This window comes from Takifugu flavidus, chromosome 15, assembly GCF_003711565.1.
Source record: "Takifugu flavidus isolate HTHZ2018 chromosome 15, ASM371156v2, whole genome shotgun sequence".
Lineage (NCBI taxonomy): Eukaryota > Metazoa > Chordata > Actinopteri > Tetraodontiformes > Tetraodontidae > Takifugu > Takifugu flavidus.
Window position 1 is genome coordinate 9805448 of NC_079534.1, and position 25588 is coordinate 9831035.

The 25588-nt window shown below is 41.4% G+C and overlaps 1 protein-coding gene across 2 annotated transcripts; it reads left to right on the plus strand.

Moving 5' to 3' along the window:
* Positions 1-1717: 1717 nt before the first annotated feature.
* LOC130538462 (dihydropyrimidine dehydrogenase [NADP(+)]-like) lies at positions 1718-23665 on the plus strand. Of its 2 annotated transcripts, XM_057056067.1 has the most exons (26): positions 1718-1831; positions 4255-4297; positions 5024-5134; positions 5435-5517; positions 6505-6592; positions 6685-6846; positions 7064-7260; positions 7598-7679; positions 10317-10404; positions 10531-10638; positions 11426-11595; positions 14568-14778; positions 16213-16397; positions 17333-17548; positions 17861-18025; positions 18352-18420; positions 18509-18592; positions 18796-18916; positions 19035-19154; positions 19757-19899; positions 20951-21005; positions 21121-21242; positions 21439-21588; positions 21686-21748; positions 22836-22913; positions 22992-23665. In XM_057056067.1, exons 2-26 carry the CDS (start codon positions 4268-4270, stop codon positions 23154-23156), a joined length of 3066 nt encoding a protein of 1021 aa, XP_056912047.1. In that variant the 5' UTR covers positions 1718-1831; positions 4255-4267; the 3' UTR covers positions 23157-23665. The 2 variants fall into 2 exon arrangements, with proteins under 2 accessions (XP_056912047.1, XP_056912049.1); XM_057056069.1 differs by lacking the exons at positions 1718-1831; positions 10317-10404; positions 10531-10638; positions 11426-11595 and having other exon boundaries at positions 4139-4297.
* Positions 23666-25588: the final 1923 nt, after the last annotated feature.

Sequence of the window (25588 nt, forward strand, 5' to 3'; positions counted from 1 at the left end):
GTTAACAAGGAAGTCACTAACAGATTTAAATAGCTCTATATGCTGTGCCCTCTAGAGAGGGCTATAAAGACTGTTGGTGACTTATTAAACATACTACACAAATGTCATTCAACCAGCTCAAACAAAAGTGTGACCTGCTTCTAATTAAGTTTTTCAGATACTTAAAAAAATCACAATTTAATTACTTCTGCTATTACAGCCCCCCTAATTTATAGAACACAATTTGCAAACTAGGCTGGCTTTATTAAAATAATACATAATTCACCCAAACAAAAAGATCACATGTTTCATGCAAAATGAAGCACTGCAACAAAAACTTGCCTCACAAATTCACAAGAAGTGAATTTTACATCAAACAGCTTCATTAATGAACAAAGATTTTGCTCTGGGGTCAAAAACATTGAAGGATTTTTGGTGAAACTGCACAGCACCGTTTTTTGCTTACAAAAATGGCACCATTTTTTTGTAAGCAAAAAATTGTGATTTTCCCAATGGTGTCTCTCCAAACATAGAAAAGCATTACAAGCACATTTCAATCTTCTCAGGTTTCGATAATGCACAGATTTCCATCATGAAAATGTAATATCTTTAGGAAGGAGTTACTTTTTTCCTCAATTCAGATGGAGTAAGTGATGACTATCGGTGTTATATTGAGACTCTGTCCCATGGGGAATACAAAGAAACTCATCTTTTTGGATTTTCAGATCTTTGTTAATGAAAAATAGGTGTACATAGTACCTTTTCTGGTGTGTACCAAGACTGTCAGGGACAGAGTGGAAGGCAGGTAGTTTTGGACTGTGTCTGAACTTTTCTTATGCATTTCAGTAGGCATTTTATTTCAGGGTTCTATTTTCATCACACAGTTCCAGGGAGGTTGATGCTATCTGATCTTCAAAGGTATGGTGCAGGTGGGAATAATCCCCTCTATAATTCTGCAGGGAAGTAAGGTCCCTGCTTTGAAGACTGTGATTTAGAGTTAAAATTCATAATCTCACTTCCCCACTATGTTTCTCACCACCATGCCTAAAGTGTTGGCTTTCATTGGTCAAACGAAAGGGTATTTTCCTCACCAACTTAGCTTGGTGAGAAAAATAAACCACATAGAGGATTACCTCCCACAGTGTGATTATGGGGTTGAAGGCATGTCTACTGATGAACAAAACAATGAAACAAGTTAAGCATTATTAGGGAAATGACATAATCATTCTCTCCACGGGGTGTATAGAATTTAGAATGCATTCCTGCATGAGATGACCGTTGAACCATTCTGCCCCATCATTGCCTCCACCTGCATGAAAGTATTTGTCACTAACTCCTTTTTTGCCATTGCCTAGTCTTACCATCACTCAACAATACAGCATTAGTGTAAATGTTATTCTTAAGCCAGTATTTAGTAAGTGGCTGCAGTAGGTTTCTCAGACCCTGGGATTTCAGATCCAAGAAATATGGTAAGAAATGGAGCACATGTGGGAACTTCAGGGCTGCTTTTATCAGGGAAGCAGTTAACATAGGAGAAATAGGAAGCTATTATTATTCAACACAGATCTGTGCATCTACAAGAAAAACAACTCTCTACACTTGGAATTTGGACTTTATAATATCAGTGCACCCAAGTCAACCCTTGCTCAACTAATCATTGTCCAATAGGAAGGTTTTCAGTTCTGTTTATTGGTTTACCTTACTGTCTGTAAAAAAAATAAAAATAAAAAGATTATATGAAGAGGGGGATGCACTCTGGGTTACAATTCGAGGCTGAGCTGATCCAGACAGTGATTTGAATATCTGAGCCAAACATCCTTGGAAACCATTTTTGTTTTTTTAAAACTCAAACCATCAGAAGCATCATGCTGAGCATTGGGCTTTGTGCGTAGAACTGTTGTTCTAGTTCCCAGTTCCCAGTTCTGTTCCCAGTGCCATCAAAGAGAAAAGACAGACCTCAATATCTCATTGCAGTGTGCAGGTGCTACTGGCCTCAGATCTAGAGGATTCTGGGTCGGCACAAGTGATACACAAGCAAGGATGCACTGTGGATCTGTGCACTGCAAATAATCACGAACATAACACGTTACTTTTGCGTGCTCAGCCAGCAGCGATTTAATATGGAGCTGCGCATATGTTGGGCTGAGAATAAAGTGTTCCTTGATCACTCACAGGAGTGCCATCTACTGCCGAATAAGTTGAATAAGTCTTTAGTCTGTCCAGTCCTGTTGCGCTTTTCAAATCATCCTAAAAATGATCAATTTTGAGGCAATTTCTAACCCCTCGACACAGGTCTCTGTCATCACCCTAGTGATGGAGGAATTTAACGAGGCTCTCCAGTTGAGTTACAGAATAGGAAAGATTGTGGAGGAGTGATAATTTAAGAAGCAGAGCAGCAGCATTTTCAGAGCTTATGTCCAGACATTCCTGAAAGGTGAGCAGGAAGATTCCTGAGGGTTTCCTGAGGATATGGTTGATCAGGATGGGGTTGAAAAATACATTGGGGAATACCTTGAATATCAATGTATTTTGCTGAATGCTGCTAATTTCAATGTTAACCCCAGTCAAGAGAAAGATGTCAAAACTGTTTTTCAACAGCCTCTGAAGGAACTTTGACAAAATATACAATCATACTCAGACCACCTTGATGAGGGACAAAAAAAATCTTTTGATTTTATGTTTTGAGGCCATTCACACCTGAAAATGTACACTTATAACAGGCATGGGCAAACTAAGGTGTTTAACGCGGCCCGTTAAACGTTTTAATCCGGCCCGCCAAACTTGAAAAATTAAATGAATAAACCTTGTTAATGTTAAATTTTCACTGCAATTATGGTGTTTTCCCACTAGAAAAAAGACAGTCAAGAGGAGAGTGATGGTGATATCCTGAAGGATAACAGAACTTTCAGTGCTTTAAAATAGAAATGGTTATTAATTTTTTTTAAAAAGGCACATTTTATTCATTTGATTTGAAGTGTTTTAAGACTCATTCCAAAGTCAGATATTTTGTCTCTTCATTTTCATTTGAAATTAAAGCACATGTTTTAAAGCACATGTTTTCTCCATATCCCAAGATATTTTTTCTCCAATGAGGTGAGGTTACCAAAGCACTCCATCCATCCATCTGCTCCTGGTCTGGCCCCTTTGTCAAATGTTAGAACCCATTGTGGCCCACGAATCAAAATGTTTGCCCACCCCTGACTTATAACATACGAAGTGCGTAGGAACCTTAAACTATGAGTGATGTTAAGAAATCTGTTAGGTCCACTTACCACAGCCTCTCTGAATCAATGTGCTGTATCAAAAACACATGAAAATGTAAACTCTTTAAGACAGCAGGAGGGCAGGGTGATGTAAAACCCATCCATAATGTCTGCAGTATGTTTTTATACCTGAGCCTAAGAGGAAACATAGCCACAATCATTACTAGCACCCTCCCCTCGGCTATGTTGTTTCCCATCAGAAAAGCTATCCCCTTTATAGGGAAGCCAGGACGGACTCCAACAGCCCCTTCACCTGACATTAGTTCAGATTGCAGCATGACTTTGCGCAGAGGCACACTGATGTCCTGCATGTCAAAGCCAACCACTGAAACATCTGGATCCCACAGGTGACTCACTGCTCAGAGGCAACACGCCCTCCAAAATAAAAGACTGAGACAGAGACAGAGCTGACAGTTACAGTTGAAGGTACCAGTCTTTAAAAATTGCAAACATACTAAAATGACATGCATAGCACAATTATCTTTTCTAACACACACAAAAAAGACAGATTATTATTGAGGGAAGGTAACAGTATGTATTTAAAACCCAGTTACTGTTCAACCAACAGATTGAAACTTCTTTAATAAGATATAGAATATGACAGGCCTGCCATTTAAGTTATTTGTTGTACTGGAGCTATAAATACTGTAGATTTAATTTGATTACTGTAGATGATTTAAAGAAGCAGTTAACATAGGAGAAATAGGAAGCTATTATTATTCAACACAGATCTGTGCATCTACAAGAAAACAACTCTCTACACTTGGAATTTGGACTTTATAATGTCAGTGCACCCAAGTCAACCCTTGCTCAATTAATCATTGTCCAATAGGAAGGTTTTCAGTTCAGTTTATTGGTTTACCTTACTGCCTGTAAAAAAAAAAAAAAAAAAAAAAAAGATTATATGAAGAGGAGGATGTACTCTGGGTTACAATTCGAGGCTGAACTGATCCAGACAGTGATTTGAATATCTGAGCCAAACATCCTTGGAAACCATTTTTGTTTTTTGTTTCATCTGAAGCATCATGCTGAGCAGTGATCCTCCAGACATTGAGGTAAAAAGAATGCTTCACCTTTGCTTTATTGAATATATTCAGTTGAAAGAAAGCCTGCAGTGTGATTTATTTTATCAATGATGTGCCACAGGAGGTGCTGCTGGATCGCAGACAGATCAAACGATAGATCACAATGCAAAAAAAACATACATACATTTATAGCAATTTCCATAGACCTTTATTCATTGCTATTACATAAAATTACCTCCCTTTCTTTTCCCCTCCAATGCAATACTCTGGTATGCATCACAGTAAGATTCCGAAGAAGTAAGGATCCATTGCAAATAACATAGATATTGTTTGTATGTGGGATCTAATATTGAGCCAAGCTGGCGTGAGCTCTTTCGCATAGCACCAAGACCACATGACTATATTGGAAAACTTCAGGGTGTTTATACAAGCTTCTCTGAACATCTTACATTTTCCCAAATAATTTATATTTTCCTTTTCTAAGCAGGACATTAATACGTCTTTATGTGTTTATGCTATGTCAAATTATATTAATACGGTAACCTTGTACTTTATTATTATCTTATCATTGTAAACATCAAACAAGTACACTTGACCCTTGGATGGTCAAATAGTCTGTATGTACAATATGACACAGAACATTTCAATGACTGAAACAATAAATTAAAACACATTTTCATGTACAAATGTATTTACATGATGCTCTTCATCAATACTTGTTTACTTCAGTAACAACCTGACCTCATGTATGTACAGAATATCCTAGCTCTGAATCCCAGGGTGAAAAATCATGCACAGATAATGTCAACTGCCAATAAAAAGAAGGAGAAACTGTACTGGAAGAGAAACCTTGACCGCAGCTGTGATGTAAGAGACAAACACACATATGTACACGCACACACACACACACACACACGTGTACACACATACACACACACACACACAAATATAGTTCTTTAATGTATGTGGTTATATGGCTGTGTATATATATGGTTCTTTAATGGTTTCGAGTACAAACTTTACAAAAAAAAAAAAAAGATCCCACTGTCCAAATGAACTTTAATTGAATAAAGGGTAAACAAACAGTCTAATATGCAACAGTATAATTTTCACAATATACATCAAAATTTTGTTCTGTTTTAATATTTGTTATCATATTTCCTTCAGTCATGTGTTAAGCTGGAAAATAACTTTGATGATATAAAACACACAACCCTGAGTGAGCGTGGAGCATTACGAGAGGCAGTGAGGTAAGATTTTCCTCTTTTCAGAACATTGAGATCTCCTCTTATCATATTATCATACACAGTGTTCGAACAAAATTTCTTTCTCTCTGTCTGTTTGACTGACTGACTGAAGGTGACAATCAGTTATCTTTAACTTAACTTTTACTTTAATTTATGATTTAATGAAGCTAATGTCAAATAAATGTTGAATTCTAAACTACACTCTGATTTATACAGGCATGGTGACAGTGGTCATGCAAGAGTGGAATATTATTTCCAGGGGAAAACAATTATTTACTATTTAACCAACGACTGACTAGTGTTATAGAGTCATTTTGCCAACAGCAGCAGAAGACGCATGACATGAGTCCTGACCCCCTTATCAATCAGAGATGTTTCATTGTGTATCTTTAACATGGCAGACAGATGATTTATAGCAGATCAGATCATTCTGAATAAGGCAGAAAGGAAATCGTATTTATTTAATTTAAAAGATGGTGATTTTGTCATATCCAAGGGTAAGAAAACGAGTGAGCAGAGAAGGATGCCTGGATTTTTTCTTCTCTTGGGATAGTTTCAGCATGTTTTGAAAGTTGCTCTTGTCCTCTGGCAGTCCCTCTTGGTCTCATGCATTTCTACCAAGCTAAGCTGTAAAGAAAGACAGCAAAGTCCAACCACAGTAGAAACTTTGTAGAGACTAAGAAGGAAGAATCCAAACTGCACCCGTGTTTCATAGTGCCACATTTAAATACAGGAGTCTAACCTGGTTGCACAACAGTGAACAGAAGATGAATATTACAACCTCATGACAAAACTATCATCTCTGGTTCTAAGCTTTGCTTCTCTTCATGGTCAACTAATGGGGCAACTGGTAAGATAGTAAACATGTAGATGTAGATGAAACAAGGTAGCATTCATGCGGCTGCACAAAACACAGTGCCTCAGCTTTCTTTTGTACAGAATTCAATTTTGTTCTTACTAAAACAATTAATGAACAAAATTTGCACTTAGGTGTCTAAAATGTGTGGATGCTCCCTGTCAGAAGAGCTGCCCAACTAATCTGGACATCAAATCCTTCATTACAAGCATCTCTAATAAGGTATTACACCAACATATTCACCAGTCATGTTAACATCTGTGTTTTTATCATGACGAACTAATTTTTTTATTTGTATTAATTTTTTGTTACAGAACTACTATGCAGCGGCAAGGGCCATCCTCTCTGACAACCCCCTGGGTTTGACCTGTGGGATGGTTTGTCCCACATCAGAACTTTGTGTTGGAGGCTGCAATCTCTATGCCTCTGAGGAGGGGCCCATTAATATCGGAGGGCTACAGCAGTTCGCTACAGAGGTATTGTTTTATTTTAACTACTGATGTGGATTTTTAAATTTGTCACTCCTGACTTTTGAGAGTTAAGTTTAGTTTTTGAACTCCACCATTCCTTCAATTCATACAATTCCCATTTAAATAGCTGCATTATATGCTCAAAACAAAATTATTTCAACGGAATATGCAACTCTCTATGTATTTATTTGTTAAAATTTTAGTTTTTGCTTGCTTTCCCCAGGTCTTTAAAAAAATGGGAATCGCTCAGATCCGGAGTCCTGACCTACCACCAGCATGTGAGATGCCAGAATCGTACCACGCTACTCTTGCTCTGATTGGATGTGGACCAGCATCAATCAGCTGTGCTTCCTTCCTCGGTCGGCTTGGATATGATAAAATCACCATCTTTGAAAAGCAGAACTACACTGGTGGCTTAAGGTACAAAATCGTCAGCATGCTGGCTACCCCACAAAACACAATCAATGGTAATTTGATTTACTTTCAACTTCAACAGAATATTTCCAGATTATCGTTCAATTAATTCTAATAGACAATTTGTGTGACTTGAAAGTAATGTTTGTCATCTGTTCATGAACTAAATAAAAACATTGCATTTATGTGGCAAGATGTACGTTTGCGTAATATACTGAAACTGGAACTGAACATTAAATATGATCCAATAATCAAATTAATTCAACAGTAATATTAGTATATTATAGTATACTGAACAAGTATCTGAAAAACTATATTTTAAATGTCTCTTTCTTGATTGCAGCACATCAGAAATCCCTCAGTTCCGGCTTCCCAGTGATGCTGTCCAGTTTGAAATAGACTTGATGAAAGACTTAGGTGTCAAGGTTTGAGCAAAAAACACATAAATTCATTGTACATTATTTGCACATTTACAACGGACCCTTTTCCCACGCGTTCACTGAAATGCCAGGTCATTGTGTAAAACAATGACATGAAATATATTCCATTTTGAATGTGGCCTATTCAGATGCAATTCAATTAAAAAGCAAACTAAAATATAGAAATATACCTAAACTATCCTGTTTGCATCAATATTCAGAGGTTTAAACAAAGGTAGAAGTCTATTAGCATGTTACACCTTGACTATTTGGCTTTATCTCACACCTCCGGGAGAGCTTTGACCATGTCCCGGGGGAGGCGGGGGACAAGTGGACCATGTTCTGTGCCTCCATTGTTGAGGCAGCTGACCGGTGCTGTGGCCGCAAGGTGGTTGGTAACTGTCTTGGCGGCAATGCCCAAACCTGCTGGTGGACACCACCGGTGAGGTATGCCGTCAGGCTGAAGAAGGAGTCGTATTGGGCCTTACTGGCCTGTGGGACTCCTGAGGCAGCAGATAGGTACCGGCAGGCCAAGCGGAGTGTAGCTACTGCTGTTGCTGAGGCAAAGACCTGGGCATGGGAAGAATTCGTTGAGGCCATGGAGAGTGACTTTTGGACGGCCTCGAAAAGGTTCTGGACCACCATCCGGCATCTGAGGAGGGGGAAGCAGTGCACTGTCAATGCTGTGTATAGTGGTGATGGTGTGCTGCTGACCTCAACTCTGGATGTTGTGGATCGGGGGAAGGAATACTTCGAGGACCTCCTCAATCCCACCAACGCGCCTTCCAATGAGGAAGCAGGGCCTGGGAACCTGGGAATAGGCTCTCATACCTCCGGGGCTAAAGTTGCCGAGGTAGTCAAAGAACTCCTCGGTGGCAAGGCCCCGGGGGTGGATGAGATCCGCCCAGAGTTCCTTAAGGCTCTGGATGTTGTAGGGCTGTCGTGGTTGACTCGGGGTGGTAGTCCCTCTTTTTAAGAAGGAGGAACAGAGGGTGTGTTCCAACTATAGGGGGATCATACTCCTCAGCCTCCCTGGTAAGGTCTATTCAGGGGTACTGGAGAGGAGGGTCCGCCGGATAGTCGAACCTCGGATTCAGGAGGAGCAATGTGGTTTTCATCCTGGGCGTGGAACAGTGGACCAGCTCTACACCCTCAGTAGGGTCTTCGAGGGTGCATGGGAGTTTGCCCAACCAATCCACATGTGTTTTGTGGACTTGGAGAAGGCATTCGACCGTGTCCCTCGGGGGGTCCTGTGGGGGGTGTCGGGCCCGCTGATACAGGCCGTCCGCTCCCTGTACGATCGGTGTCAGGGTTTGGTCCACATTGCTGGCAGTAAGTCGAACTTGTTTCCAATGAGGGTTGGTCTCCGCCAGGGCTGCCCTTTGTCACCGATTCTGTTCATAATTTTTATGGACAGAATTTCTAGGTGCAGTCTTGGTGTTGAGGGGGTCCGGTTTGGTGACCTCCGGATCGGGTCTCTGCTCTTTGCAGATGATGTGGTCCTGTTGGCGTCATCGGCCGTGACCTCCAACGATCACTGGATTGGTTCGCCGCCGCATGTGAAGTGGCTGGGATGAAAATCAGCACCTCCAAATCCGAGGCCATGGTTCTCAACTGGAAAAAGGTGGAGTGCCTTCTCCAGGTCAAGGAGGAGATCCTGCCCCAAGTGGAGGAGTTCAAGTACCTCGGGGTCTTGTTCACGAGTGAGGGAAGAATGGAGCAGGAGATCGACAGGCGGATCGGAGCGGCGTCAGCAGTCATGCAAACTCTGCACCAGTCCGTAGTGGTGAAGAGAGAGCTGAGCCATAAGGCGAAGCTCTCGATTTACCGGTCGATCTTTGTTCCTACCCTCACCTATGTTCATGAGCTTTGGGTAATGACCGAAAGAACAAGATCACGGGTACAAGCGGCCGAAATGAGCTTCCTTCGTAGGGTGGCTGGGCTCTTCCTTAGAGATAGGGTGAGAAGCTCTGCCATCCGGGAGGAGCTTGGAGTAGAGCCGCTGCTCCTCCGCGTTGAGAGGAGCCAGATGAGGTGGCTTGGGCACCTAATTAGGATACCCCTGGGCGCCTCCCTGGTGTCCAGGTGTCCAGGGCATGTCCCTCCGGTAGGAGACCCCAGGGGAGACCCAGGACACGTTGGAGAGACTATGTCTCTCGACTGGTCTGGGAACGCCTGGGGATCCCCCCGGATGAGCTGGAAGAAGTAGCTGGGGAGAGGGATGTCTGGGCCTCTCTTCTTAGGCTGCTGCCCCTGCGACCCGACCCCGGATAAGCGGTAGGGGATAGATGGATGGATGGATATTTGGCTTCTTGCAATACTTTCCCACTCTTCTTTCCAACAGCATTTAAAGTTGGCAGATTTTGAGGGCTTCTTCTGTGCAAAGCCCCTCTCGAGAAATGGTCATTTGGATCAATGTTTGGTTTCTGGCTGGCCATTTCGAACATCAAATCATCTAGCAAAACAATGCTTTTATTGAATTGGGGTACTGTTGTCATGCTAAATTTTATTTTATTTATGTTACAGTACAAAGCATTTTAATGTAAATGTTTTATACCGACTGTACACAACCTTTACTTGCTTGGTCACTAAAGTGTGTGTGTGTGTGTGTGTGTGTGTGTGTGTGTATGTGTGTGAGGCCAGGTGGTGTGTGAAAAGGGCCTGGGTATGAAAGGAATGACGTTGACAAGCCTAAAAGAAGAGGGATTCAAGGCTGTATTCATTGGGATTGGTAAGGACCCATTTCAAAACAATGACAACTGGTTGAATTTTAGTAATAACGGTTAGGAAAAAATGGGTATGTTAATAGTCATTTCAGCTTTTATCCAGTTAGATGAATGTGAACTTTTGTGTGTAGGTCTGCCTCAGGCCAACAGAGCTAAAATCTTCGATGGTTTAACCATGGATCAAGGCTTCTTTACGTCCAAAGATTTCTTACCCCTCGTAGCCTCAGCCAGCAAAAAAGGTACTGCTGCACAAGCACAATAAATTGTGTCACCCATTGTCCTAATGCGGGTTATCATGAAACAAAACACTTGCAGACAATACACTGTGACAATTGGATAAAACCTGTAGACATTTTAACTATAAGTTGATTCTTGTAGGTTGAGAGTCCATACACCAGAAATGGCAAGGAGGTTTCCTGTGAGACATGTGTTTTAAGGTTTAAGACCTCAAGTGTTGCAATTTTCATTGATTCTAACGGTGTGTTCCAAGAATGTGTCCCCCAGATGGATACCATATTGTGTCCAAATTTAGCCCTGGGCCATTGTACATCGCAGTCTCCTCTAGTCAGTGCCCCGGTATTTCCTGGAGAATTTTTTTTATTTATCAAGTCCTGTAATAGGTGAGGGGCTGGTTAGTTAAAAAACTTAAAGCTGAGACATGTGTATTGTAAAAGTAGGAAATGTGAGCAAATAGCCTGTATATTGGTCTTTGCTGCCTCCATAGCCAGGAAAGGTCTTACATGTTTCAAATTTGCTAAGTTTAATTAAATTTACTGTCATTCAACTCCTGATTAATTGGATATTTGACTGTGAATCACTTTATTTATACCTCCTGTCATCAAGTGGTCATTTTATATCTATACTACGGATACATTGCAAATATGTTTTTGTGTTTTAAAAACACCATATGACCGAAAAACAACATTTACACCCCAATCTGTAATGCTTACAATTTGGAGTGGGGAAAATACATTAAAATGGGTGAAAATATCTATGCAAGTTTGTTTGGTCTTCAACTTTGTGCAGGTATGCAGGGCTGTTGTTCCTTACTGCCAAATCTACGGGGCCTTGTGATCATTTTGGGGGCTGGTGACACTGCATTTGATTGTGCAACATCAGCACTTAGATGTGGCGCCAAAAGAGTCTACGTCTGCTTCAGGAAGGGTTTCACCAACATTAGAGCAGTTCCTGAGGAGGTATGGATGGATGGATGGATGGATGGATGGATGGATGGATGGATGGATGGATGGATGGATGGATGGATGGATGGATGGATGGATGGATGGATGGATGGATGGATGGATGGATGGATGGATGGATGGATGGATGGATGGATGGATGGATGGATGGATGGATGGATGGATGGATGGATGGATGGATGGATGGATGGATGGATGGATGGATGGATGGATGGATGGATCATTAAATCATGGATGGATGGATGGATGCCAGGGAGATTTGCTGCAAAAACAAGTGATCTTTGTTGTTTTGAATAACATGCATATTTCATGAACCGGATCAAATTAAATCATGTTTTGGAAGTAAACAAAGTCTATTTTTAGATCTGTCAAATGTTAATTATAATAAGTGGCAAAACTTTGGGCGACCAGAGGATATTTACATTTTATATGCCAGGACCCCCCTTCCCGTGGGCTCACCACCTGCAGGAGGGGCCAAGGGGGTCGGGTGCATTGTGTGTTGGGTGGCAGCCAAAGGCAGGGACCTTGGCGGTCTGATCCCCGGCTGCAGAAACTAGCTCTAGGGACGTGGAATGTCACCTCTCTGATGGGAAAGGAGCCTGAGCTGGTGCGCGAGGTTGAGAAGTTAAGACTAGATATAGTCGGCCTCACCTCGACGCATAGCAAGGGCTCTGGAACCAGTCTTCTTGAGAGGGGTTGGACTCTCTACCACTCTGGAGTTGCCAATGGTGAGAGGCAACGGGCAGGAGTGGCAATTCTTGTTGCTCCCCAGCTCAGTGCCTGTATATTGGAGTTTACCCCGGTGGATGAGAGGGTAGCCTCCCTTCGCCTTCAGGTGGGGGGACGGATCCTGACTGTTGTTTGTGCCTATGGCCCAAACACCAGTTCAGCATATCCACCCTTTTTGGAGTGCTTAGAGGGAGTGCGGGAGAGTGCTCCTTCTGGGGACTCCCTCGTCCTCCTGTGTGATTTGAATGCTCACGTTGGCAGCAATATTGTGACCTTGAGAGGTGTGATTGGAAAAAATGGCCCCTCTGATCTGAACCCGAGTGGTTGTTGGACTTCTGTGCTCATCTCAGATTGTCCATAGCAAACACCTTGTTCAGGCATAAAGGCATCCACATGTGCACTTGGCACCAGGATGCCTTAGGCCGCAGATCGATGATCAACTTTGTGGTTGTGTCATCGGATTTGCGGCCGCATGTTCTGGACACATGGGTGAAGAGAGGGGCAGAGCTGTTAACTGATTACCACCTGGTGGTGAGTTGGCTCTGATGGTGGAGAAGGACAGACCCGGCAGACCCAAAAGTATTGTGAGGGTCTGCTGGGAATGCCTGGCAGAGTCTCCTGTCATTAGAAGCTTCAACTCACACCCCCGGGAGAGCTTTGACCATGTCCCAGGGAAGGTGGGGGACTTTGAGTCCGAGTGGACCATGTTCCGTGCCTCCATTGTTGAGGTGGCTGACCGGTGCTGTGGCCGCAAGGTGGTTGTTGCCTGTCGTGGCGGCACTGCCCGAACTCACTGGTGGAGACCAGCGGTGAGGGATGCCGTCAGGCTGAAGAAGGAGTCGTATCGGGCCTTACTGGCCTGTGGGACTCCTGAGGGAGCAGATAGGTACCGGCAGGCCAAGCGGAGTGCAGCTACGGCGGTTGCCGAGGCAAAGACCCGGGCATGGAAAGAGTTTGGTGAGGCCATGGAGAACGGCTTTGAAAAGGTTCTGGACCACCATCTGGCAAACCAGGTGATAGTCCCTCTTTTTAAGAAGGGGGACTGGAGGGTGTGTTCCAATTATAGGGGATCACACTCCTCAGCCTCCCTGGTAAGGTCTATTCAGGGGTACTGGAGAAGAGAGTCCGCTGGATAGTCGAACCTCGGATTCAGGAGGAGCAATGTGGTTTTCGTCCTGGGTGTGGAACGGTGGACCAGCTCTACACCCTCGGCAGTCTCTTCAAGGGTGCATGGGAGTTTGCCCAACCAGTCCGCATGTGTTTTGTGGATTTGGAGAAGGCATTCGACCGTGTCCCTCGGGGGGTCCTGTGGGGAGTCCTCCGAGAGTATGGGGTGCCGGGCCCCCTGATACGGGCCGTCCGCTCCCTGCACTCCCTGAGTTTGGTCCGCATTGCTGGCAGTAAGTCGAACTTGTTTCCAGTGAGGGTTGGTCTCCGCCAGGGCTGCCCTTTGTCACCGATTCTGTTCATAATTTTTATGGACAGAATTTCTAGGTGCAGTCTTGGTGTTGAGGGGGTCCAGTTTGGTGACCTCAGGATCGGGTCTCTGCTCTTTGCAGATGATGTGGTCCTGTTGGTGTCATCAGCCCGTGACCTCCAACGATCACTGGATTGGTTCGCCGCCGCATGTGAAGCGGCTGGGATGAAAATCAGCACCTTCAAATCCGAGGCCATGGTTCTCAACCGGAAAAAGGTGGAGTGCCTTCTCCGGGTCAAGGAGGAGATCCTGCCCCAAGTGGAGGAGTTTAAGTACCTCGGGGTCTTGTTCACGAGTGAGGGAAGAATGGAGCAGGAGACTGACAGGCGGATCGGTGCGGCGTCAGCAGTAATGCTGACTCGACTCCGGTCCATTGGGGTGAAGAGAGAGCTGAGCCATAAGGCGAAGGATGAATGGGTGAACATTTGCCAGGATGGATGAACACAATTCTTATTTATATACCACACTGTTGCCAATAAAGCTGTAACATTAGGGTCAGCCTTATTCCTTTTTTTATTCCTATCTATACACACAGTGATCATGCTTGATCAGATTTGTCAAGAAGACATACAATTAAGTTAACAATCACAGTCATAATCTTTTAATGAGAGCAAGTAAAAGTATATTATTTCAGCTTCATGGGTAACCGTGTAGTTTCAAACACTGAGTCCAGAATTTAAGTGTTTCAAACTTTTTTAAATTTAAATTTCCTTTTTAGGTTTTTTCCATAAAATTTCTGAAATCCTGTGCATTTTTTCTTCAGATGGAGTTGGCCAAAGAGGAGCAGTGTGAGTTTCTTCCTTTCCTGTCTCCTCGTGAAGTTATCATGAAGAATGGTCGGATTGCTGGGTTACAGTTCTGCCGCACTGAGCAGACTGAGGAAGGGGATTGGTTGGAAGATCAGGAACAAGTTGTCAGGCTGAAAGCTGATTACATCATCAGTGCTTTTGGTTCCATTCTCAGTGATCCACAAGGTAACAGAACAGTTGATCAGTGCTCTTTATTTCCTACACGGGGGGTTAAAGTATGAAAAGCTAATCAGATCCAAGCTATTTCATGCTGACTTTTTGGCATTGTCCTAAGTGACTTCACTGAATAATTAAATCCCTAGTAATTTTGCTTGATTGTTCTCCCTCTCCAACCGCTCAAACTCTAACTGTCACTCTGGTGCACTTCATGATAGATGACCATGATATCATCCCAGTGGCAGGAGGGTAGGACCTAACTATTTTCATACTTTTATATCTACTGATAAGACCAGTTTAGGAACTCTGGGCACAACACAAAGAAGGCCTCATGTTCCTCAAGTTCCAAGTGACCACTGACTCAGAATGCATCCAAAAGTTAACAAAGGTGTTTATTTAAACCAAGAATCACTTAAAACTCAAGATTCAGATGTTTCATTAACGTAAATATCTTTGGAGTGATTTACAGCCAAAATGACAAACAGACTCGGTCTAACTGAAAAGAAACAACCAAAATCTACCCTAACAGGCGAAAACCAATATACACCCATGGAGCTACCTCACTTCAAAAACAGGAGAAAACAATATAACAAAAATATGGTCATTCACTCCTCTCACTTTTACACCTCAATGATACAAAACATGTCAGGGGGCCGTTGGCTTATTGAGGAAGGTGAGGAGCTCCCAGGTGGCAGCAATCTTCTGTTTTAAATTTGGTGCCTCCTGGACAATCCACCAGTCATCAGGTGCCTGAGTTTTGGATTACCAATCCAGCGTCGGGCACACACACACCTATTTGCATATGAAGATAGGGAAAACAGGAAAAAAAGGAGCATACATACCTGCAATACAAAAACAATAACAGTTGTAACTCAGATCTTACTGATCTAAAAAAACCCAAAATATTTAAGGTTTGTTTTATTTAAAAGTGCAGTGCCACATCTCCGTCAATGGGCCAGCTGCCACTGGCCAGAAAGAAGCCTTTGCAAAAGAAGTTAGCTTTTTAAACTGTCACTATACACAAACCAACCCTACTGAAGTTTAATTCCCTGGAAGCTGCTAGGTTCACGACAATGTATGTATATTTCTTTTCTATAGTAGGTGGCCACATCAAGCAGTTTTTCACAGTTTTTCACTGAGACTGCTAACACTATGCGAAGAAAGGTCTACTGTATGTGAACATTTGTTTTTTCTGCAAAAAATTACTGATATAATTTTTACTGGGCATCGTGGGCAAAAAAGCCCCATAAGTGAATGTGACAGACTGGTTAGTGGTTACAGAAGATGTGTGAAAAACTATTAACTAAAATGTTCTCGTACCTGTGTGTGTGTGTGTGTGTTGTGTGTGTGTGTGTGTGTGTGTGTGTGTGTGTGTGTGTGTGTGTGTGTGGTGTGTGTGTGTGTGTGTGTGTGTGTGTGGTGTGTGTGTGTGTGTGTGTGCAGTGACTGCTGCCATGGCTCCTGTTAAGTTGAACCGATGGGGAACTCCAGAGGTGGACACTGATACGATGCAAACCAGTGAGCCCTGGGTGTTTGCAGGGGGAGATGTTGCTGGTTTGGCAAATACCACAGTGGAATCTGTGAATGATGGCAAACAGGCCGCATGGCATATTCACAGATACATTCAGGTGAACAAACAAGGAACACAATGTGCTAGAAAAAAAATACACAAACTTATTTTCTTTAAAAGGATCCTGTAAGTTAAAATAAGCCTGATTCTACTCATACATGCACATTTTCAATAGCAGCTCAAATGCATTCTTGTTATAATTTTGCCTATTCAGATTAAATAACAAGATTAAATAAATCTAATGCATTTAAAAAAATCTTTGCATCACAGGTGATTATGTGAAGTGTGAGATACACCGATAAACATATAATTATGACAGGAGTTAACGGTGTGAATGACAGGAATTATCTCTTTATCTGTATGTGGGATATACTGGGCAACAAAGAAACATGACAAGGATCCAACATCTCTGTAACTGTAGCCCATGTGAGGCGTTTCTGGACCACCACTGACGGAAAAACATGTCAGCCCTACAGTGGCCTCATCTCATTTATATGACTTAAATAATCTGCTGTGAACATCTTCCACAGCACCTTTTCAGGGCTCTACTGGAGTCCATGCATTGACAGTCAATATGCATAGCACATAGTAACAAAGTACTCAAAAACATTATTGCAGACAATTACCTGAAATAGGGAATAGCTCCCAAATTTGAGCTTTTTCTCTTATACAACACCTTAAGGTACAAAAAGCCAAAATCCCAAATAAGCTACAGTGGAAAGAAAAAGGCTCCCTTTTAAGAGGAAGAATCCTTGAACATGACCAGTCTCTTATGGAGGGAACAGTCTCAACAAGGGGAAGCCTCCAGATTATGGTAAAGGAGGGTGAGAAGGTGAGGTAGGGTAAGGAGGACAGAAACAGGAGCGAATCAGAAACAACCATCACACATGCAAATATTTTTTCCCTTGTGAGACAAACTAAGACTATTCTAAAAATAGATATTATAATATTTAATTGAAATAGCCAGCTGACTCATATGCTTGTCTTCTGCAGTCTCTGTATGGACACACAGTGGAACCGGTACCAAAGCTGCCATTATTCTACAGTGCCATAGATCTAGTAGATATCAGCATTGCGGTCTGTGGAATTAAGTTTCCAAACCCATTTGGCCTAGCCTCTGCTCCTCCTACTACCAGTGCAGCTATGATCAGAAGAGCTTTCGAACAAGGATGGGGGTTCGCTGTGACAAAGACATTTGGACTTGACAAGGTACACTTATTACAATTTATTCTTAATAATGCAATCTAGTAATGTTTCTCTTTATTTATGTCATTGTGATTTGCAATGTTATTAACCCGCTTTAAGATTTGATAGCTTAGCCCCACAAATGGGTATGTAATACAAGTTTTATTAATGGCTTGTACTGATAATGAAGAGGACATGGATGGTGTCAGTTAAAATCCAAATCGCATGAATTTAATTCAAATTTCAAAGTATCTACCTCATATTAAGTTAATAGTGTCTTTTTTAAATAACAAGCAATATCCGTTCATAGATTTGTCTGTAAATCTGTCTCTGCAGGATTTGGTAACAAATGTATCCCCCCGTATTGTGCGTGGCACCACTTCAGGTAATCTGTATGGCCCAGGTCAGGGGTCATTCCTAAACATTGAGCTCATCAGCGAGAAGACAGCAGCTTATTGGTGCCAATCTGTGGCTGAACTTAAGAAAAGCTTTCCAACAAATGTGAGTCTCTATTTTTTTTCTTCAGTAAATGTAGACTGGCTCTGTAAGGTGTTTAGTAGTTATCAATAGGTCACTCTGGATTTTATGACCATTTAATGAAGAGACAAAGTCAACATTGAAGTATTTTAGCTAGTTGAATAACAAGTCTAGTTGTATCAAATACATTTTGTTACAACAATCTCTATCAATCATCTTGGTCCTTTACTTGTTACCATTATAATGTATCTTCATTGATATACAATCTAAAGCAACACTGAGTTATATGGGTTATTTAGATGTCACTGTGTCAGAAATATCCTGTATAATGACATCAGTTTCTCCACTAGGTGGTTATCTCCAGTATAATGTGTAGTTACAACAAGGAGGACTGGACTGAACTGGCCAAGATGGCAGAGGTGAGGAAACTCATGTCATTTATGGCCTACTTCAAATATAATGCTCTGGAGAAGCTACCCAACTTTATAACACATATGTTGCATTTAGGATTCAGGAGCAGATGCACTGGAACTGAACCTGTCTTGTCCTCATGGAATGGGAGAGAGAGGCATGGGCCTGGCCTGCGGTCAGGTATACAAGCACCTTAACTGTAATTACTAGCTTTAACTTGAAGTCCAATAAAAATCAACGGACTGCTACTTCTAACTAGCACAGTTACTCATTTTGTTTGAGTCTAAACTGATAAATCTTATTTGTTTGCTTTAGAATCGTTTGCCTTACTTTTACAAAAGAGGGTTGGTGTGATGAGATGTTCTTTCTGCCTTTGTGAACAGGACCCAGTGCTGGTTCGTAACATCTGCCGCTGGGTCCGTGCAGCTGTTTCCATTCCATTCTTTGCCAAACTAACACCAAATGTTACCAATATTGTTGATATTGCAAAGGCTGCTCATGAAGGTATTGTACATATCCTTTGACTTTCTTTCAGTTCTATATCTGAATTTCATGATTACTGCACACTGTACAAATGCAATGTACGTCATAAAAGCGAAACTATTGTTGCATCGTGTGAAAGGTGGAGCAAATGGAGTGACAGCCACCAACACAGTTTCTGGAATGATGGGACTGAAAGCTGATGGTGCCCCATGGCCAAGTGTTGGAAAGGGAAAACGTACTACTTATGGAGGGGTGTCTGGTAATGACACACAGTGCGCAACACTCGCTTTTGTGCCTCATAGGTGCTTGTAATTCGAAAAGCCAATCCACCAGGATAAACCTTATCGGATAGCTATAGGATATTTTTACTCTTTTCATGATAAACATGCACAAAACCTTTTAGTGATGCTCTTTATTTTTGACTCCTCTCTAACCATCACACAGTAATGTCAAACATAAGGTCTATTTTTATCCCTCTGCTTTATATTACCAATATTTAATAGTCTAAATGAGGCTATTTCAGATCATGTTAATCAATCTTTTGAAGAATTTGGTGCGTTCTGGTTAATTTGATTTTGAATCTGAACATGTCTTCAATTTCCTGTATTTCCTGTATTTCCTCATTTATTGGAGATTTTTAAAAAAAACTCACATTCTCACCCCTTTTATTTAACACCAACATTTAAATGAAGAGTTTGACTTAAAGAGTTATATTAAATTTAGAGTTGCTGCAAATGATTTGCTAATTTCTTGTACAACATCTGTTTCTTTAGAATAGTTGCATGTCCTAAAGTGTCATCAGTATAATCAGTTTTATCATTGAACACCACAATGTTTTCCCTCATGTGTCCATGGACGCAGGTAATGCCATCAGACCCATAGCCCTCAGAGCAGTATCCGCCATTGCTCGAGCAATTCCTGGCTTTCCAATTCTGGCCACAGGAGGTATCGACTCAGCAGACACAGGACTGCAGTTTCTCCATGCAGGGGCCTCAGTGTTACAGGTGATAACAACCATTAGCAGGCTTAAGATTTCTTGGGTCTCCTATTTTGAAATTTTCTTGTTTACTTCTGCGTCTATGATGGCATGACCCCCAAAAGACAAAATTGCAGATGGCAAATTTTGTATGTATTTTAAATTTAAGGAAATAAATTAAATAAAGTGAATGTGAAAATGAAAAATGACACCCAAAAAGCAGTAGAAGGCTAGAAGAAGAAAGCAAAATGTTTCAGGTCTTGGTCCTCTATGTTGTTATTAGCAAGATGTTGCTTGCTATCCTGCTTCATGGAGGTTACCTGCTCTTCTGTCACTTGCTCCTTAGATTGGTTTGGTCTATTGAGGACAGGTTTATGTAGAAGGCTCTTAAGAATGAAACCTCTCTGGTTCCTGTCTGCAAAAAAAAATCAGCATCAGAAATCAGGGGCTTGTCAACATGTAATAAGCAAAAGTGTTCCTAGAGCCTATAGGGCACATGATTTCATTAAAGAACAACCTGTCCAACTGTTACTCATGAAGGTGGATCATCAGGCCTTTGGGGTCCTGTTGCAGCCGGTGATACTGGTTCAAACATTTCACAGGTAGAAGGAAAAATTGATTCAAATAATTTTCAACAAATCGTGGAAGCATATCCCATCTGTAATAAAGCTGAAGTTGAAAAGAGGATTCTACAAATACTTAATGCTCCTAAACACAGTATCAGCTAATTCAAGGCAACTATGAGATTATTGAAGAAAAATAAACATAGAGGGCCATGTTTTAAGAATTTTCAGTTGTTTTGATTGAATTGGCTGCAAACTACCTGTGGAAAAAGCTTTAAAAGGAAAAAGCTTTGGATGTGAGTAGGAAAGCATGAGATAACAGGAGTGTTGAAGTTGTTGGAAAATATACTGAAATATTCCGCTGTAATTGCTTCCAAAGGTGAAAACACCAAATCAAAGGTTAAAGTGGAAAAATAGAACTAATTTCATTTGATGTTTAACTGTGCTCAGATCTATGATTTGGTGTCAAAAATCCATTTTCTCATCTGTCAGGGCTAATATTCTGAACTTCTCTAGGTGTGCAGTGCCGTACAGAACCAGGATTTAACAGTAATCGGAGATTATTGTGTGGGTATGTAGCTGACCGTTTATTCTTCTATTCAATCTTTTGTCCAAAATATCATTATGAATACTAAGAAAGAATGATCCAAGATTCATTTAAAATAATTAATGTCCCTTATATACAGGTCTGAAGGCTTTGCTGTACTTAAAGAGCCTGAATCTCAACTATTGGGAAGGTCAGTCACCTCCAACTGAAAAACATCAGAAGGGAAAACCAGTTCCCAAACTGGAAGACCTTATTGGAAAGGTATCAGTGATAACTAGTAAAAACTACAGTATTATCAGGATAAATAGTTAAATTGCAGTTGGAACATTGAGTAGCCATGAGCTGATAAATTTGACATTTCTGCCATCGTCACATTTTTTATTCGTTCATTTAGTTATCTACTTATCTTTCAGTTTGTTCAGGGCACTAAATAGTATGTGCATGCTTTCATGTGTAGAACATACCCAGCTTTGGTCCATACCTCAAAAAGAGAAAAGAAGCTCTAGCAGACTACAAGAAGAAGCTGAAAGATGCCGATAAAGCTGATATGAAGGAACCAGCATCTATCCGCTGCAGCATGGTCAAACAACCTATTCCTACTGTCAAGGTACAGACACATTGAGCGCAACATTTGACAAGTATAGTTTGCATAGTTTTCTTTTTTTAACAAACATTCTAAGAAAGACAAATGTGCATGTTTTTAGGATGTGATTGCCAGATCACTGAACTACATTGGAGCATATCAAGAACTTAACAACTTGGAGCAGGTACATATTTCCACCCATTATTTTAGTCCTGTGAGTGTGTGTGTATGTGCACGTGTGTGTGTGTGTGTGTGTGTGTGTGTGTGTGTATGTGTGTGTGCATGCATGTGCATGTGTAATAAATGTAGTACTACTATCTTTACAGTTAGTATTAGTCCATTATTGTGAAGAACAAGTTGATAAGATAACAGCATTAATAGTGTTAGAATGACTGAAGAATGGGTAGACTAGATGAAAAAAGTTATAAGTTATTAGACTCAAATTAATCAGAGGGAATTTTGACCCATAGTCTAAACACTGTGGAGAAACCGCTATATCTTAATTTTTAAGGTGTTTTGCACCATAGCAACAGTTTAGGCAAGGGGGGTTTGATCACAAAGAGATATTTATTTTTGGATGTAAGTAATTTTATGAATAAAATAATTATTTCTTTTCCATAGGTCTCCAAGGTAGTTTTCTATGTCAACTGGTTTCGCCTTCTATCCCAAAGGATAGAAGGCAAAACGTCTTCAAGAGAAGAAACCCAGTCCAGTTGACATAGAAAACTACCTTGGATACAATGACCTGGATGATTGAGAATCTACACAGACATCTTTTCCATAGGTCATTGAAAGCATGGGGGTAGTGGTGAATATATCTCTAGATTTCATTAAAAGACTGGGGTTTGAACAGTTGTGACACCTAAAGGCATTTAATGGAGTTGCTGTTAAAGGCAGGCTAAACTGATCTGCTCTGATAGAGGAAACCATTTTGGTTCCTAACCAGGGATAACACATTTCTGTTCGTTGTCCATAAACAATCAATAGCATTATTTTGTATGGCTGCAGTATGATGATGTGAAACTGTAGCTTTGTTTTCAGAAAGTGTGCTGTTGCCCTGTGTGCCCCCTTGCAATTACATCAATGTGCAAATACAAATTTAACAATTTAGCAAAAGTGCAGCAGTTCTATCCAGGCAGCGTTGCATGCAGGTTTCTTAGGAAATCAGAACCAGCTGATAGATTCAGTGTGTAATGTTTCATAGAGAAGCTGACACAAATGTAACATGTTTTGATGGGACATAGTAACGGCACCATGATGTGTTTCCTCAGGTTGAAGCCCTAATAGATGAAGAAATGTGCATCAACTGTGGTAAATGTTACATGACCTGCAATGATTCCGGATACCAGGTCTGTTTCTCTTTCCATTCTATTTGCATTGGCAAACACTTTCAAGGTTTGTCTCATTTTTCTAACCTTAATTTGCAGGCAATAAAATTTGACCCCGAGACTCACATTCCAAAGGTGACGGACAGCTGCACCGGTTGCACTTTATGCCTCAGCGTCTGCCCAATCATTGACTGCATCAAGATGGTGACCAGGAAAACACCCTATGAACCCAAGAGGGGGTTGCCAGTAAGTCCTGTCTGCTAAAACGAAGGACACCTACCTACACCCACTACCAGATCATACAGAGCACAAGCTACGGTGTTCATTAACACTGTGTCTCACTGTGTCCCACTAGAGCAATGATGTTGTTAACATGGATAGTTATGCACTACTCTTCCTCCTCCTTCTCATCCTCCTCCTCCTCCTCCTCCTCCTACTACTACTACTACTACTACTACTACTACTAATAATAATAATAATAATCGAATGTGTACCGGTACACTATTGGAATTGTAGTTTTTCTGGAATTTCTGTTTATTCATTTTTGTGATTAAATATTTTTTACATGTATTCATGTAAAGGAAAAGAATAATCTTAATGTTTTCAAATGTACTAAAGGCTAAAAAACTGAAGCCTCATTAAATTCTTGCAATAAAGACACAGAAAAGCACAATATGTCTTAACACCTTCCTAAAATAATCACCTTATTGCTGAAAATAAAAAATACTGATAAATGAATGAAATAAAAATTAAATAAATTCTTTAAAAAATTGCCCATGTTTTGTGTTCTTCTTATGGGTAATACCAAATCACTGCTGTGTCCATTGGATTGGCATCACAAGCAACATTTACCAAAAGTACTTTTGTAAATACACTATATTGCCAAAAGTATTCCATCATCTGCCTTCACACACATATGAACTTGAGTGAACTTGAGGAAGTGTTTTCATCGCCTAATATGATGCGGGCCCACTATCTGCAGCTGTAACAGCTTCATCTAGTTTTAGAGTTGTGATTATGGAATGTTTTCTTCTGGAAGAATTTGTGAGTGCCTGACAAGTGTCTCACAGTCTCTAATTCTAAATGGAAATTCTTTTGTCCACTAGTTCCATCTCCAAACTGTTCTCACAATGATGGGAGCAGAAAATTCTCCTAAATGCTTTGGTATGTAAAACATTCAGTGTTCCTTTTAGTGAAACCAAGGGGCCGAGCCCAGCTCCGGTAAATTAACCATGCACCTTAACTCCTCCTCCACCAAACATTACTCTTGGCACAATGCAGCCAGACAAGGGCTGTTCTCCTGGTAACTACCTAAACCGGACTACTTCATCAGACTGTCTGACAGAGAAGTTTGATTTGTCACACTAGAGAACACATCTCCACTGCTCTAGAGTCCCGTGGCAGCCTGCAAGATGACACGGACACAGACAGGCATCATAATTTATGTCACCTGCATTCAGACAGAACAGAACCTCACAAGAAAACCTCAGAGAGGAATTTGTCCCCCACGTGTCTGAGCAGCACATCATGAATAGAAGCTCATGCCGTTCTACCAAAGATGTTGCCCATCAAAATAGCCTGCATGCTATCAGGATCTTTTTATTCAGAAGTACATACATTTGTGAGAAGACTTTCTGAGGAGGAGGGGGAGGTAATGTTGTGATCCAGGATTCCCGGTTGTGTTTGTCCTGCAGGGGGCGTGGTGGAGCCATGCTCCGGCCACCTGTTGGCGCACCTGCAGGACATCAGCGATCAGGCACCTATTTAAGGTCTAAGACTCCGGCCTACCAGTGTCGGAGGATTTTTGTGGGACTTGGTATTTCTGGTGTCTTTGTTGGCTTTGAAGATTCTTGTGATTTTTGTGGCTCCATGCTGGAGCTCTTTGTGTGCACCCGGAGGAAGAACTGTTGCTACCCAGCAGTCCAGGAGGACTGTCCTTTTGTGTTTGTTTAATAAAACCAGTTTTTGGACCTTTCATCACTGCATCTTGCCTGCGTTCGGGTCCTAAACAACCACGTATTGTAACCACATATCCTCCAGGTAGGATGGAGCTAGGCCTCTGAGGACCTTGTAGGTCAAAAGAAGGGTTTTAAAAATTATTCTAAATTTAACGGGCAGCCAATGAAGAGATGCCAGTACAGGAGAAATGTGATCTCTTTTGTCAATACCTGTCAGAACTCTGGCTGCAGCATTTTGGATCATCTAGAGGCTTCTTAAAGAGGAGTTTGGACACACTGATAAAGAATTACAATAGTCCAGCCTGGAAGTAACAAATGCATGGACTAACTTTTCAGCATCATGGTGGGTCAGTAGTTTTCTAATCCTTGTGATGTTCCTCAGGTGAAAAAAGGCACTTCTAGAGGCTAATTTAATGAGTGAGTTGAAGGAGAGATTTTGTTCAAAGGTTACTCCAAGATTCCTCCAAGAGAGACTAGATGTTAATGAGAAACCATCTAGAGTAATCATGTGATCTAATCTTTCCCTGAGAGGTTCAGGACCAAACACCATGACCTCAGTTTTTCCTGAGTTAAGGAGGAGGAAATTTGAAGACATCCAGGACTTTCAGACAAGAGGCCAAACATCTTCTGGTTTCTTTCAACAGTCCAGCTGATCATGCGTTATTGAAATAATATGCCCAGGATGAATGGAAACCTTCATGGAGATGATTATCATCATGACACTGGAGGAGTGTTAAA

What these genes read in the sequence shown, in the direction of transcription:
- LOC130538462 (XM_057056067.1), top strand. Translation starts at nt 4,268, where the DNA reads ATGCTGAGCAGTGATCCTCCAGACATTGAG. An exon ending in GCATTACGAGAGGCAGTGAG is followed by an intron (nt 5,518 to 6,504) that starts GTAAGATTTTCC and finishes ATTTGCACTTAG; the next exon opens with GTGTCTAAAATGTGTGGATG. An exon ending in TGGGCCTGGCCTGCGGTCAG is followed by an intron (nt 18,593 to 18,795) that starts GTATACAAGCAC and finishes CTTTGTGAACAG; the next exon opens with GACCCAGTGCTGGTTCGTAA.